This window comes from Ochlerotatus camptorhynchus, unplaced genomic scaffold (genome assembly GCF_037179485.1).
Source record: "Ochlerotatus camptorhynchus isolate MF236.1 unplaced genomic scaffold, CSIRO-AGI_Acam_v1.1 ptg000096l, whole genome shotgun sequence".
Classification (NCBI taxonomy): domain Eukaryota; kingdom Metazoa; phylum Arthropoda; class Insecta; order Diptera; family Culicidae; genus Ochlerotatus; species Ochlerotatus camptorhynchus.
The window spans coordinates 1,283,480-1,298,753 of NW_027040586.1; the positions used below are offsets into that span (position 1 = coordinate 1,283,480).

Below are 15,274 nucleotides of genomic sequence, written 5' to 3' on the forward strand. Positions count from 1 at the left end.
ACCCGGGAAGCCGAGCGATTTGCAGTTCCATGTTCCGAGTTTCCAATCGTAGTCCTTATTTCGTTCCGTAGGCCTGTGCCGATTGTTCCGATCAGTATTTCTTTCTTCAGTATTTGCAACTTTGTTTTTTTTTTTTTCCAGGCGGCTTGTTGGGACTGCCCCAACCCCCTGTCTCACCGGGGGACCATCGTGCACAGCTCTGTTTAGAGTCCCACGCTGGCACTAGGACGGTGATCAGCCGCTCCTAATATGGAGAACAGACGCCGTTTTGAGCCACACCTCCATGATGAACAGACGCTCAGGTTTGGTGAAGCATTTCCTCTATCGCAGTACTATGGTTACCGCGCCAGTGTTCGCGTCGCACCTCGTCACTTTGCTATTGCCGGACTGGCAACATTGCCCAAGCTACGCTACCCAGGTGTGTCCATGTTTCAGCTGGTAGTCTTTTGTTATCATATGACTCGAAAAGGCGTGAAGTAGGAACTTGTGAGGACCAGGGCTAGGTATTCCGCTCCTTCCAGGTTGTCAACTCACCATTTTGTAGCTCCGTTTATGCATTGTGGTATTGATGAAAATTAATCAAGTGATTTGTATTTTCAGTTGTTTCTCGGTGTTTTTCAGTTGGGTTTCTATCGCTCTATGAAATTATAAGAAAGAAGTGCATGAAGTCATACTCGGATGGGAGAAATTCATCGCTAAGCCCATGATGATGGTTGCGCATGACCGAAGCTCATTCCAACATCAACGCCACCGTTATTACTGACGGCAGCTTCAAGAATCAATGGCCGTACCAGAGGATTGATTTAACGCAGCTGAACAATGGTTGCTACGTTGCTAGGGTAAAGCAAACTCTTTAATCGTACACTGAGACAAAAGGACGTAAGAATTCCCTAAGAAACACTTATGAATTTAGCCACAAGGAATCGGTATGAATTTCAAAGATATGCCTTATGAAAAATAATGTCGACAACAAAATAATAAAACTGAGCAGACTGGAACCGAACGATGGACGTTGAGATTACGGATCTTGTGTCTGGACCACTCGTCTGTCAACACTTTAGAAAATGAAATGGCTAATGGCGTAAAAGCGCTTCCTCATGATTCTGCTTGGTTAGGGATTAAGTAAATCAATCCGCCGGTTGCTGCTTGGTAAAATGTAATCCAATGTAACATTTTACGTAATTGTAAAAAAAAAATTAAATCCATAATTTTCAGACAGGCGGGTATGAAAATCTTTTAATCGATTTATCTCCGCTAATCCAGCTCTAATCACGATTTGGAGGGTTTGTAGGTGTCAGCAATTTTGTTTATTGAAAAAAATCCAACCCATTAATTTTTTAGGCTGGCGGGTATGAAAATCTTTAAATCAATTTATCTCCGTAAGTACGGCTCTAATCGAGATTTGGAGGTTTTCTCCAAAAAAATGTCTTAATCCATCATTTTCAGGTTGCCGGGAATGGAAATCTTTAAATCGAATTATCTCCGTAAATACGGCTCTAATCGAGATTTGGAGGGTTTTAGATGTCAGCAATTGTTTTCTTCAAAAAAATGTCCCAATCCGTAATTTTCAGACTGGTGGGAATTAAAATCTTTAATTCGATTTATCTCCGCAAATATGGCTCTCATCAAAATCTGGAGGATTTTTAGGTGTCAGATTTTTTTTTTCAAAAAAAAATGTCCCAATCCATAATTTTCAGGCTGGCGGGTGTGGAAATCTTTAAATCGATTTGTCTTCGTATATACGGCACTAATCGAGATTTGAAGGGTTTTTAGGTGTCAGATGATTTCAATGAAGACCTCCTGGTTCGTTTTGCCATTGTTTTCCGTCGATCTTGTGTTTCCTAGTGAGTAACAATGCCACCAACGCACCAGTGGGTGGATGCTCCCACACCTAGACCCATCAACTCATCGACCGGGGACCAACGGCTTTACTTCCCTTCGAAAATCCCAGTGGCGCTGATAGAGATTGAACCCAGGCCTTTTGGAGTGAGAGGCAATTACGTTTACCACTACACCACCGGCGCCTTTGCCATTCGTATGCTGGAGAAGGAACTCAGAATTGTCGACCTTCCTGTTGCACAACGAGCAACCGACCGTCTTATGATGGTTGATCCACGGCTCCCGAACATTGCTGAGCGGACGTGTTTCACCAACCGAAGGTGGCATGAACCCAAGCCAAGTATTGTATGGGACGTGAGACGACAGGTGAAACCTGGACATCCCCAGGATACGTCCCATTGTGCAGCAATTACTTTCAAACCGGTTCAATCATGCTTCGGTTGTCTACACTGACACTGATTGAAGTGTGACAACGCAGCAGGTACAGGGATATTCTGTGACAGCCTGTATAGAGCAATAGGCCATACGTCACAGTGTAGCGTTTTTTCGCCGGAGGTCTTTGCTATAAATCGGCTCTCAACACGGGTATATCGAACGAATTGGTCATCTTATCCTACTCAGAAAAATGACTTTTGGCCATAGAAAGCGGCAAATCACAGTATCCCTGGATCCAAGAGATCGCAAGGCTGTTGCGAAATCGCTCGATAGCTGTCCACCACTCAACATCGCCATCAATGCCCATGCCATTCGTCCGCTATGGGAAGGACGCTGGGCGCAATAAACGGAAGTCAAGTTGAAGGAGGTTAGCGAAACCAAATAGTGGATCGATCAGCATAGTTCCGTCGACCAGCGAGTGCTAACTCGACTGTGCATCCGTCATACAAGGCTTACACCAAGGTTAACACACGAGGTTTTGCTGAAAAAAATCATCACCACCGGTTTGCAAATGCTGTGGGACTTCTCCACCACGTGATTTTGCACTGCAGGAAGTTTGAAATAACCAGAGTGTTGCGAATGCAACAAGAAAAGACTAGTTCCAAATTGGTAACCTTTAGTTGATCTTGTGTTGGGTAGAGCAGCGGGGGTTAAAAATTTCCTGGTAGTTTGTAATATTCAATTAGTGCCATTCAATGTTCATTGTATATGTCTTCAATCAGTATTTTTCTTAGTTTCTAAGTACCTAAATACGTTTAGTGTCTTTTATGTTTCATCAAGTATTAGGGTAATTGATGTTTACACGTGTGCTGCAATAGGATGTAAGTTTGGTTAGGTATTTAGTTCACTGTTTTCGACGAAGTAGCCCGAATACGCCTATGATTAAAGCTGTGGATCTGTGTGCGATGCAGTATATAGGCCGATAGATCGAGAGATGAGAGGAGCGATAAAGGCATCATCCGAAATTAACGGAGAGTTCGGAACGATGACGTCACGAAGCAAGCGGGTATACTGATCGGGTCTGGATTCAGATTAGGGTTAGGAAATAAGAAATACATTTTTTTAGTTGGTACATGTTAACCACGGTGTCCGGTCGACGGTCTATTTTGTATATCTATTAAGTAGATTCGGAATATTAGTTTAAGTCCATTGTGTAATAAATGTTAAAAGTAATATTTTGTTAACCCTAGAATAAATTGTGTATTGCTTGTACGTCGCGTCGTGTTATATTATAAAGGAAGAATTGTGGAACTTGGCAGTGTCGGGATTGTGTGTCACAGTCTACAGTCCACTTGGATTCACCCTACACCTTCAACTCGATTTAGGAACGAGCGATTGGGATTGCTGCAACTGGAAATCGAATTTTCACATGCACAATGTCACAATTTTAGTTTAACTATTTTACCTGCCGTAGGCTTCAAATTAATATTAGTTCCTGGATCAACTAACTTTAGAATATGCAGCGATAATATTTTAGCTTAAATTGTAGGAAATAATCAAATTATAAGCTTTAAGTTCACATTTAACTGTTTGAGATCTTATGTTAACCTTTCTCCTTTCCATTTTGCAGAGTAATGATTTTATATTGTTTTTTAGGTTTAAGGAATAATGACATTAAAGGCCTGTACTCGAAAAAATGCAGCAAAAATTCGACAAAAATTTATTTGAAGTTGGATTTTCTTGAAACTTTCAGGGAATGAACTTATTCTTATGGATTATGTTTCGGCATAATTACTTTATTCAATTTCCTTTCCATCGCTGAAAGCTCGCACCTTTCCCTTAAGACCCCTCATTACATTTTGTGCAATGGTGGAGCTGACCTTTTTGGTCACTTTCATCCATTCTTTCTTCAACTCCAGCTCGTTCTTAAACACCTTGGACGATTTTTGAACTTTGGCCTTCATTATGGCCCAAAATCTTTCCAACGGACGAATCTCTGATGAATTTGGGGAGTTGGCGGTTTTTGGTACAAAAACAACGTTATTGTCTCTGTACCAATCCAACGTCGATCGCGCGTAATGGCATGATGCCAGGTCCAGCCATAATAATGTCTTGCCTCCGTGGAACTAAGGAAGGGCAACAGACGCTTCTGGAGGCACTCGGTGCGGTAAATTTCGCTGTTGATGGTACCCATTGTGATGTACGGCTTACTGAGTTTATCGCATTGGCATATGGCCTGCCAGAGCAAGTAGTTTTTGGCGAATTTGTCCACTTTCTTCTTCCTTATGTCTTCCGGAACATCAAACCGTGATTTGGCAACGTAGAACTCCAGCCCAGGTATCTGTTTTGCGTCTGCCTTGATGTAGCTGTCGTCATCCATAACCACACACATCGGTTTCGTTAACCACTCTCGATACAGCTTCCTTGCGCGGGATTTGGCCGCCGTGTTTTGTTGATCACGCCGGTTCGGTGCCTTCCGGACCTTGACTACACGAAGCCGTTTCATGGTTTGCTGAACGAACCAGGCGGAACACTTTGCTTTCAGAGCCACGTCGCGAACCGAAAGGTTCGGATTACGCTTGAGATAATCCAACACCTTCCGGGCCTTCACAGGGTCAGCAGTCTTCGATTTTCTGCCACTTCCAGCTCGCCGTTCGGTTGTCTGGAACTTCTTAAACGATTTTACCACCCGAGACACAGTTGTATGGGTGATTCCCAGTTGTCTTCCGATCCATCTCATGGTCGCAGTCGGATTTTCCATGACGGCGCGCAAAATTCTCCGATTTTCTTCTTGTTTCGATGACATCTCAATAACCACTGAACCGATTGTTATGAAATTTTGCGTTTACATGTGCTTCACTCCAAACTAGTTGTACCCAGATTTTTATCAATTTTTACCCACGGATAAATGAGTTACACGCGGATAAAAATGGTGCATTTTTTTCGAGTACAAGCCTTAGTAGCAATGTAAGTAGTTGTAAGGTAGGTAGGTTTGTGTAGTAACTTATTAGTGGTAGCACAAAGCCTTTTGAACGGGAGGGATGTATCGAGTAATACCAACACGGAAAGTGTATGATGGTGGTTCGCTGCACCTACGGTCGCAACACAGAGTGAAATATGATATTGATTCAGCCAGCCTACATGCGGCGTTATTTAACGACGATGCCAAGGAAAAGGAGTTTCTGAAGTTTCTACAGGAAGTCAATATATATTGGAAAAAGTTACAAGAGAGAAGAGCGAGAAGATTCTACAGAAAAAAAACAGGAAGTGAGAAGATAATGCACAGAAAACAGAAGAAGACGGCACGTGAGGATCGAAGTGTGCCTTGGCAGCGATTAAACGTGTTTGTTTTCTATTGTCGGGATTTTTTGCGTTAATCTTCTGTCAGCGTTTTGGCTGGTGGCGCTACGCCATCCGGAAGAATTTTCGTTTGAATTATTTCCAAATGTATAGTCCAGTTCAGTTTTTACGTATTTAGTAACCGTGTTGTGCCAGTGTTAGTGATTTAGACCGTGAAATCAGCATGGAAAGAAAAGATTCCCGTTGGTTAAACCCTGTTAAGCCGTGCCGTTCTTTTCTGGATACTAATTTGATGAGCTCGTTCCTTAATTTTTGTGGTAAATATTTACATTATCAGCATCGATACTGTACCGGAGCGGGGCTTATTGTAAGCAAAATCTTCGGAAGCATGCGATCTTGAAATGGGCTAATGGGTATACGGTAAAGCTATCACCTTCGAACTCCAGAGTTCAAACTTTTTGCAGTCATAAAAAAATGGTTACAGGTAGATTTTATAGCCAATTGTTTTGTTCTTTAGTTTCAATAGTTGGTCTAGGCAATGATCCAATTTTATCAGAATATAGTTTTGTCATAGAAAAAGGTTGTGTTAGATCATGTTCGTAAAACAAATTCATGAAAGAAGGATACATATGTGGTAATATAGTAACAGGTTTCCTAATGACTACTGACTACTGATATAAGGCAGAATATAATTTTTCAACAAACACGTGTCGGTCGAATTAGGATTTATCCCAGGCTACTATTGTAGAAAAACGTAATTGATAGATATTGGGCGGAACGCGTCGGAATGTTTAGAAAAATAGGGCCCACGCTTGATCCGGTTTAAGATACATTGTTGACTGCTTTCGGGAACGTGATTTCATTTTAATAACTTGTTTACTTGTTTAACCATTGAACGTCGCGTGAAAGTTGAACTTAATGAAGGCATCAGTGCTTTTTCGTAACTTTTAGTTTTCGGATTAGAAAAATCATCGGTTGCAGGACAGTGTTACCGATTTATATTGGATAATCCAAAGCTATGTTGATCATTATAACATTAAATTTTGAATAACAAATGATAAGACAATCTTATTCAAATGTCGTAATAATACCTCTGACCAAGGAAAAATGATTTATATTGTTTTCATAAAAGTTGACGATACAAATACTAATGAGGAAAGGAATTCCGCATTTCCTTTTCCCAAGTCCTTTTCCTCTCCTTCCCTTCCCTTCTTCTCTTTTCAGAAAGCGAGTAATGGCGCTATAACCATATGCCATATAGGGCTAGGACAAGAGTTAGTGCTCAGGTCCCAACCGCTAGAAGAAAATGGTAGCGAGCAAGGGCGCTATAACCTAGGCGAATACAGCATTCCCTCCGTATAGGTTACGTCCGCACACCGCTCTCTGTTGTCCTTCGACTGAGGTCGTCTGGATCGATTGAGGGATCGCAGTGGGTTGGCGGTGCCGTCCACGCTTGTACGGAGGGAGGACTGTACGCTCGAACACAAGGGGTAAATGCCTGTGTTCCATCCCAGGAGATCGGACAACCAAGGAGTGTACATTAACTTTCTTAGCTCTGTCACTCCCAACGATTTATATAGCCTATTTTCAAATCCTGCATACGGAGCGGTTGGTACGGTATGTCCCCGCTCTTTGATTACCTGTGGATTAAATGTTAACCACTGTCTATACTTATTAAGTAGACATGGTAAACATTCACTTCCACAAAAATTAACTAAACGCTACACAGTAGGCCTGGCCACTTTATTGTTTGTTTCACATCCTTGATGTGCAGCAGGCATTAATAATGACAAGAAAAATGATAGATGTATCATTTTCCAGGATTCTTTCAAGTACTGGCTGTGTATGTGTAGACTAGACTAGACTAGACTAGAAAACAGAAGAAGACGGCACGGATCAAAATTAAGGGGATAATAGAACGGAATCTGATAAATAAAATGCAGAAAATTTCAAGATAATGGAGAGGATACAGAAGAAGACGGAGTGGAAGGAAGTTGCTGGACAATGAAAATGTTCGAAATGAAGATAGAAAACGAGAACAAGCGAAGCAGTAGAAGTATCATAAAAGGATATAAGATGTGTCGAGGAGTGTGACCATCCGACTACAACCATGGCATCCCCACGCGACTAGCACCAAAGCAGCACAAGAACCACACACCGATATGTCGATCTAGCCCTGCACGATCGAATCAGTTTTCTCAGCACACGCAGGAACACTCACTCTGGAGAGAGCAAAGCCATCATCATCGTCATCATCACCATCATCGTCATCGATTGCTGTAGGAGTGATAAGGATGACTAGTGATAAGAGCGGGGAGAATATCACCCACTCTCAGATATCGACGGAGGAAATCATCGCATCCACGAAGCACCGGACTACCTACGGCGATCTTCGGAAGCTGCGACCAGTCCACCTCAACCAAGTCACCGAATCGCACGCGCGGAGACCCACGGAGGAATTTTAATTCGTGTTAATTTAAGTTTTATATGTAGTGCTGAATATATGTAGTGTTTGAAATTAAATTGTTTGCATGTTGACTCAATAAAGTGTAGTTAATTAATTAACCGGTCGCGAGTTATGTAATTGGTGTTTGACGGACAGAACAACCCTGGATTCTTCAGCACAACACCGTGTTCCACCTCACAGCAACCTTATCACCATCGATGTCCGGGGCTGGAATCGCAGCTGAGCTTGTCCATCGAAGTTAACTGGCCCACCCCGTTCATTTTGGTCCTTCGAACCGGATACGGGTCAGGACAGACTGTGGACTGTACGGAAACTTCGCGACACTACACTCGGTCATAGCTGGAATAGCAATTGGATCGCCATCGCCTTTTGGTTGGCAAGCGCCATTCTGCTGAAGGTTTGCTCTATTGACGACACTTGCACGCTTTGGATTTGGCGTCACACCGCCATCGCTACTGGTTTTCGGTTGGCTTCGAATTCAACCCAACTAAGTTTGGTCAGGTTAGTGAACCCGTGCGTGCACGATATATGTCCAGCCGAGCTGGGAAATACAACCTTCTAACACTTGGTTTTCCGTTGAATGGATTGTTCGAAACGAGGTTCGGATTAGTAATTGGCTGATCTATTGTGGACTATTCGTCGCCATCGCGCGCCCTTCCATTATTGCCTTCTTCGACAACAATCAAGCGGCAACCATAGCATTTACGGACAATCGAAGTATTGTTCCATTGGACTCATCTCATTGGATTGAGGATTGATCGTGGATATCGATCGATCACGGCTGCATGCTGTAAACGCTCAACGGCTGAGGAAATTGCTTGGACGCTCTGGTTCGACACGCTCATCACCATCCCGGCGGAAGACTAGGACTACTGAATCAGCTCCTGCTCTGGATATCCAGGTAAATTATTTAAATTCAGTATATGTCCAGTCGTTGTTAGATTGCCTGAAACTAACGCCAACCATTCGACGTTTCTTCTATCTAATCCTTCGCCAACCACGCTGAGGACACGGGCGGAAGTTATCAAGTTTGGATTCGAAAGCCAGTGGTTTGGCATACAATCCTAACAGAGGTCACCAGAGGTCATCAACTTCGTCGATTGAGGTCATCGACCGCCACTACGACCAGTGAACAACCGTCTTCAGAGTCAATGACCGGTGCAAGGGCCGATGAACTTCGCATTCGACGCAGACTGGGAGCAGCGCAATTATTTGCCAGGTAAACACACATTAGTGTACTGCCGAAGCTAGGCGCATGTAAATACACTGTTTTTAAATTGGAATCAACCCTCTTCGTTCTACATTTCTAATCGCTGAGCCCTGATTGCCCTTTTGGCACCCCGTTCTCGAGATTTCGTCGGAATTGGATTTGGTCGTTTGCTGGTATCGCTAGGAATTCTATTGAACGTTAGGTGCAGTAATTGGTTCATGTGGTGAGTTGCCGCAGTATATGCCTGGCCGAAGCCATTTTGTTGGATATTACACCCAGTCTCTCCTCTTCATCCACATTCCGTTCGAGTACTTGCTGGTTTCAGACGATTGGGTTCAAGGCTGCTTGCATAGTTGATTGATTTAATTGGAGCATCACCATCTGCTTTGTCGGGTAAAACTTTAGCAGTATATGCCTAGCGAAGCTAGGTCTTCACTCTGTTTGCTACACCACCTCTTTTCCTCTTGATTCACACCATTGTTGCTGAGTTGTCGTCGAACGGAAGTCGGACGTGTGACGTCACGTGGCTGCAGGATTTCATTGGAACTTGAAGCACAATCAGTTGTTTCTGCGGGTAAATTAAGATAGTATATGCCTAGCGGAGCTAGGCTTTTGCAGTATACTACACCGCACCTTTCTCTTTTTGCTGACCGCAATACCGAAACGACGACAACATGGCACCCGGTGGCGCATCCACACCATCGATGCGAGCATTGACGGCAAGATTGAAGCAGATACAGCTGTCGCTCAATGACATCCACCGATTCATTCAAGCTTTTACGGAATCCAATAACATTACCGAGGTGGAGGTACGTGTTGAGAAACTGGACGAGCTTTGGGAGAGCTTTAGTGCAACCATGGTGGAGATCTACGCTCATGACGAATTCAAGGCTGAGAAGATTTCACTGGAGAAGGAACGCAGCGAGTTCAGCGATCGCTATTACGAGATCAAGTCCTTCCTAATGGACAAGATCAAGGAGCTCCAGAAACCCCAAGTACTGGAGCAGTCCTTCCGAGCTGGTGAGGGAACAACGTCAGTTACCATGGAGCACGTACGTCTACCGCAGATCAAGCTGCACACATTCAGTGGAGACATCGACGAGTGGCTGAGCTTCCGTGACTTGTTCACGTCGCTAATCCATTGGAAGGCAGATCTACCGGATGTGGGAAAATTCCATTATCTGAAGGGCTGCCTTCAAGGGGAACCCAAAGGCTTGATCGATCCACTCCCGATCACGGCAGCCAATTACCAGGTGGCATGGGATACGCTGTTGAAACGCTACAACAACAGCAAACAGCTGAGGAAGCGGCAGGTACAAGCTCTCTTCAAGCTACCCATGCTTTCGAAGGAATCCGGAGCTGACTTGCACATACTGTTTGAAGGCTTCGAACGTATTGTGCAGACTCTCGACCAAGTCATCCAACCGGCTGAATATAAGGATCTTCTGCTGGTGAACATCCTTACAGCTCGATTGGACCCGGTCACGCGTAGAGGGTGGGAAGAGGTCTCATCTACAAAGAAGGAGGATACTTTGGAGGATTTATGTGAATTCATTCAGCGTAGAATCCAGGTTTTGGACAGCTTGCCACCGAAGCCCGTCGATACTAGGGGTCTCGGCCAATTGCAACAACAACCGAAACCGAAGGCTCAATCAATGAAGGTCAACTACGGTGCACAAACATCTACGGGACGTTGCATTGCCTGTTCATCGGATCACCTTCTTCATCAGTGCAACAAATTTCAAGGGATGGCAGTCTCGGACAGGGATGGTCTTGTTAAATTAAATGGACTCTGTCGAAACTGCTTAAGGTCAGGACACCACGCTAAGGATTGCCAGTCAAAATTCTCGTGCAGGAACTGCAAGGGACGTCACCACACGCTTGTATGTTTCAAACCGGCGAAGGAAAAGGGATCCAAGGTTGCGACAGTTGCTGGGGGTAACAAGTCGTCCAATTCTGAGGATCAGCAAGGGTCATCTGGTTTATCAACCACACAAGTTGCTACCGTAGCAGCTACGGAAACTGCAGCACCCGCTGCAGCTCAACAACAATCAACCCAAGTGCTTTTGGCAACGGCAGTTGTGGTTATCGAGGATGATGTTGGCAATCGTCATCCAGCTCGTGCTCTTCTGGACTCCGGGTCCGAAATTAACTTCATTACGGAGCGATTGAGTCAGCGGTTACAAGTTACGCGAAATCGGGTGGACATTTCGGTAGCCGGGATAGGTCAAGCAGCTACAAAGGTTCGGCAAGGGATTCAAGCGGTATTGCGGTCACGTGTATCTGACTTCTCTCGTGAATTAGGCTACCTAGTCCTGCCAAAGGTCACGGTGAACCTTCCAACTGCCACCGTCAACACGGATACATGGACTATTCCAAGTGGGATTCAACTGGCGGATCCTATGTTCTTCGAATCGAACGCAGTGGATATCGTGCTCGGTATCGAATGCTTCTTCGACTTCTTTGAAACCGGACGGAGAATCTCTCTAGGAGCAAACCTTCCATCCTTAAATGAGTCCGTGTTTGGATGGGTCATCAGTGGTGGGATTTTGGAACCAAATCGCTCTCGGCATATCAACTGCAACGTCTCATCAGTGGTTGGCCTGGATGAGTTAATCTCCCGCTTCTGGTCCTGTGAGGAGGTTGATTCAGGCAAGGTTCACTCACTGGAAGAAAAACAGTGTGAAGATAACTATGTCAACACGGTTCAACGAGGTTCGGACGGTCGGTACACCGTCTCACTGCCGAAGGATGAAGATGCCATCTCACGGTTGGGCGAGTCTAAGGACATCGCATATCGGCGTCTCCAAGGAACGGAACGCAGACTTGACAGGGATCCATCACTCCGTGAGCAATACAACGCTTTCATGGAGGAATACGTCAAGCTCGGCCACATGCGGGAGGTGGATGAAACTGAACTGGAGGTAAAACGGTGCTATCTTCCGCACCACCCAGTGCTCAAGGAGGCAAGCACCACTACCAAGGTACGGGTGGTCTTTGATGCGTCATGCAAGACATCAAGCGGAGTATCTCTCAACGACGTTCTGAAGACAGGGACAGTTCTTCAGGAGGAACTTCGATCCATTATTCTTCGCAGTCGGACATGGCAGATCATGATTGTCTCGGACGTAGAGAAAATGTTCCGCCAAATCCTCATCTTCCTTCTGGAACGTGCCTTACAATGCATTCTCTGGCGTTTTTCACCTGCGGAGGTTATTAAGATCTACGAGCTCAACACGGTTACGTATGGCACAAAATCGGCACCATTTTTGGCCACAAGGACACTCAAGCAGTTAGCGATGGACGAGGAGAAGACATTTCCTCTTGCGGCAAGAGCGGTGCTTGAAGATACTTATATGGACGACGTAATCACGGGTGCGAATGATGTGGAAACAGCAAGAGAACTGCAGATCCAATTGAATAAGATGATGTCAGCTGGTGGCTTTCAGCTACGCAAATGGGCTTCAAACTGCCCGGCTGCTCTAACGGGGGTTCCAGAAGAGAACTTAGCTATTCGGCCTTCAGATGGAATTGATTTGGATCCAGATCCAGCCGTAAAGACCTTGGGGTTGACCTGGATTCCATCTACGGACATGCTGCGGTTTCAGTTTACCATTCCCACTTTGGCCAACGGTGAATTACTTACGAAATGGAACGTATTATCGATGATTGCGACCTTGTTCGATCCTCTCGGGCTTTTGGGACCAGTTATCACCATGGCGAAGATATTCATGCAGCGGTTGTGGACGATACTGGATGGGAATGGTCATACACTGGATTGGGACCACCCCCTACCTCCAACGGTGGGTGAGGCGTGGCGTAAATTCCACGAGCAACTACCTCTTCTCAATCAACTCCACATCGAACGCTGTGTTCTCATCCCAGAAACAGTAGCAGTCGAAATTCACTGTTTCTCCGACGCCTCGGAGAAGGCATATGGCGCCTGTCTGTATCTTCGGAGCACTAATGCGGGCGGAGAGGTGAAGGTTCGACTTCTTTCGTCTAGATCAAAGGTTGCTCCGTTGAAATGTCAGAGTATTCCTAGACTGGAGCTCTGTGGAGCACTTCTGGGAGCTCAACTATTCGCCAAGGTTCGAGAATCGATTAGGATTGATGCTGATTGCTATTTCTGGACGGATTCTACGTGCGTTTTACGTTGGATTGAGGCTCCCCCAATGACCTGGACCACTTTCGTCGCCAACAGGGCGGCCAAAATCCAAAATATCACTGAGGGTGGTCGATGGTTTCATGTTCCTGGGACCCAAAATCCAGCAGACTTGATTTCCCGGGGAATTCCTCCACAAGACATCCTGGAAAACCAATTCTGGTGGCGAGGACCTACCTGGCTGGAGGAGAACTCAGACCAATGGCCTAGATCACCGGAGATACAATCAACAGGAGAGGTTGAAGAAGAAAAACGTCGAACGGTTATCGCAGGATGCGTTTCCACACTCGCAGAGTTCAACCATGAGTACATTCGTAAATTTTCGTCATACTCCGATCTCGTTCGTCGCACCGCATACTGGCTTCGTTTGATGAAGCTACTTCGAACACCGTCTTCCCAACGGAATAACACAGCCTTCCTTTCCACCGCCGAGCTGACGGAGTCAGAAAATACATTGGTTGGTCTAGTGCAGAAGGAAGTCTTCGGCAAGGAATTGGAGGCTCTCACAAAGGAAAACATGGTCCCGAGGGATTCACCATTACGTTGGTTTAACCCGTTTCTTTCCGAGGATCAACTGCTCAAGCTAGGAGGACGACTGAAGCATTCTATGGAATCGGAACAAACTAAACATCCCGTCGCTCTTCCAGCACGACATCCTTTCACCCGGTTATTGCTGCAACACTACCACGAGCGTCTACTTCATGCGGGACCTCAGCTGATGTTAAGCGTAATTCGACTTCGATTTTGGCCGTTGGGTGGAAGAAGCGTCGTCAGGAACATCGTTCATAAGTGCCTGAAATGCGTTCGCTCAAAACCATTGACCGTTCAACAATTAATGGGTGATTTACCAACTGCACGAGTCACCGTATCCCGTCCTTTTTCTTCCACTGGCGTTGATTACTTTGGTCCAGTTTATCTACGGCCTGGTCCTCGACGCACTGCAGTTAAAGCATATGTTGCTATATTCATATGCCTCTGCACAAAGGCCATACATTTGGAACTCGTGTCAGATTTATCAACTGACCGATTCCTACAGGCTTTACGACGGTTCGTGTCCCGGAGAGGTCTTTGTACAGATATTTACTCAGACAACGGCACTAATTTCGTCGGCGCGCGAAACGAATTGCAAGAATTGCTAAAACTGTTGAAGAGCCACGACCATAATGACACTGTATCCAAGGAATGCGCCAAGGATGGTATTCAGTGGCATTTTATTCCGCCGAGCGCTCCTCATTTCGGAGGTTTGTGGGAGGCAGCCGTCCGCTCAACTAAATACCACTTGCTGAGGGTGATTGGCGATACACCAGTAACCCCGGAAGACTTCAATACGCTGCTAACTCAAGTCGAAGCTTGCCTCAACTCCCGCCCTCTCACGCCTCTTTCCGATGACCCCAATGACCTCGAGCCGTTAACACCCGCACATTTTCTGATCGGCTCATCCCTTCAGTCGATCCCTGAACCCAGTTTAGCAGAGCTGCCAGTTAACCGTCTGGATTCCCTACAACTAACGCAAAGGAGACTGCAAGACTTTTGGAAGAGATGGCGCAGGGAATACCTCTGCCAGCTTCAAGCTCGGACTAAACGATGGCAGCCAGCAGTTCCAGTCGATGTAGGCAAGTTGGTAGTCATAAAGGACGATAACCAACCCCCCACGAAATGGAAAATGGGAAGAATTTGTGAAGTCCACCCTGGTAAGGACGGTGTGGTCAGAGTTGTGACCCTAAAAACTGCCACAGGTTTTTTAAAAAGACCGGTCGAAAAGCTTTGTATCCTGCCGCTTCCTGATGAAGATGACAGAGCGAAGCCGAACGAAACAGCCTCAGCGACATAGAACCACATTCCCTTCCCCATCCCATCCAGTCGAAGAGGATCTGCTTTTTACTTTCAGAAATTCAGCGAATTTCAGGGTGGGTGAGAA

At 45.4% G+C, this 15,274-nt stretch overlaps 1 protein-coding gene across 1 annotated transcript; it reads left to right on the forward strand.

The window, feature by feature from the left end:
- The first annotated feature begins 9,865 nt into the window (after positions 1-9,865).
- LOC135698867 (uncharacterized) lies at positions 9,866-14,075 on the forward strand. Its single transcript, XM_065219012.1, has 3 exons — positions 9,866-13,282; positions 13,497-13,670; positions 14,004-14,075. Exons 1-3 carry the CDS (start codon positions 9,866-9,868, stop codon positions 14,073-14,075), a joined length of 3,663 nt encoding a protein of 1,220 aa, XP_065075084.1.
- The last annotated feature ends 1,199 nt before the right edge of the window (positions 14,076-15,274 follow it).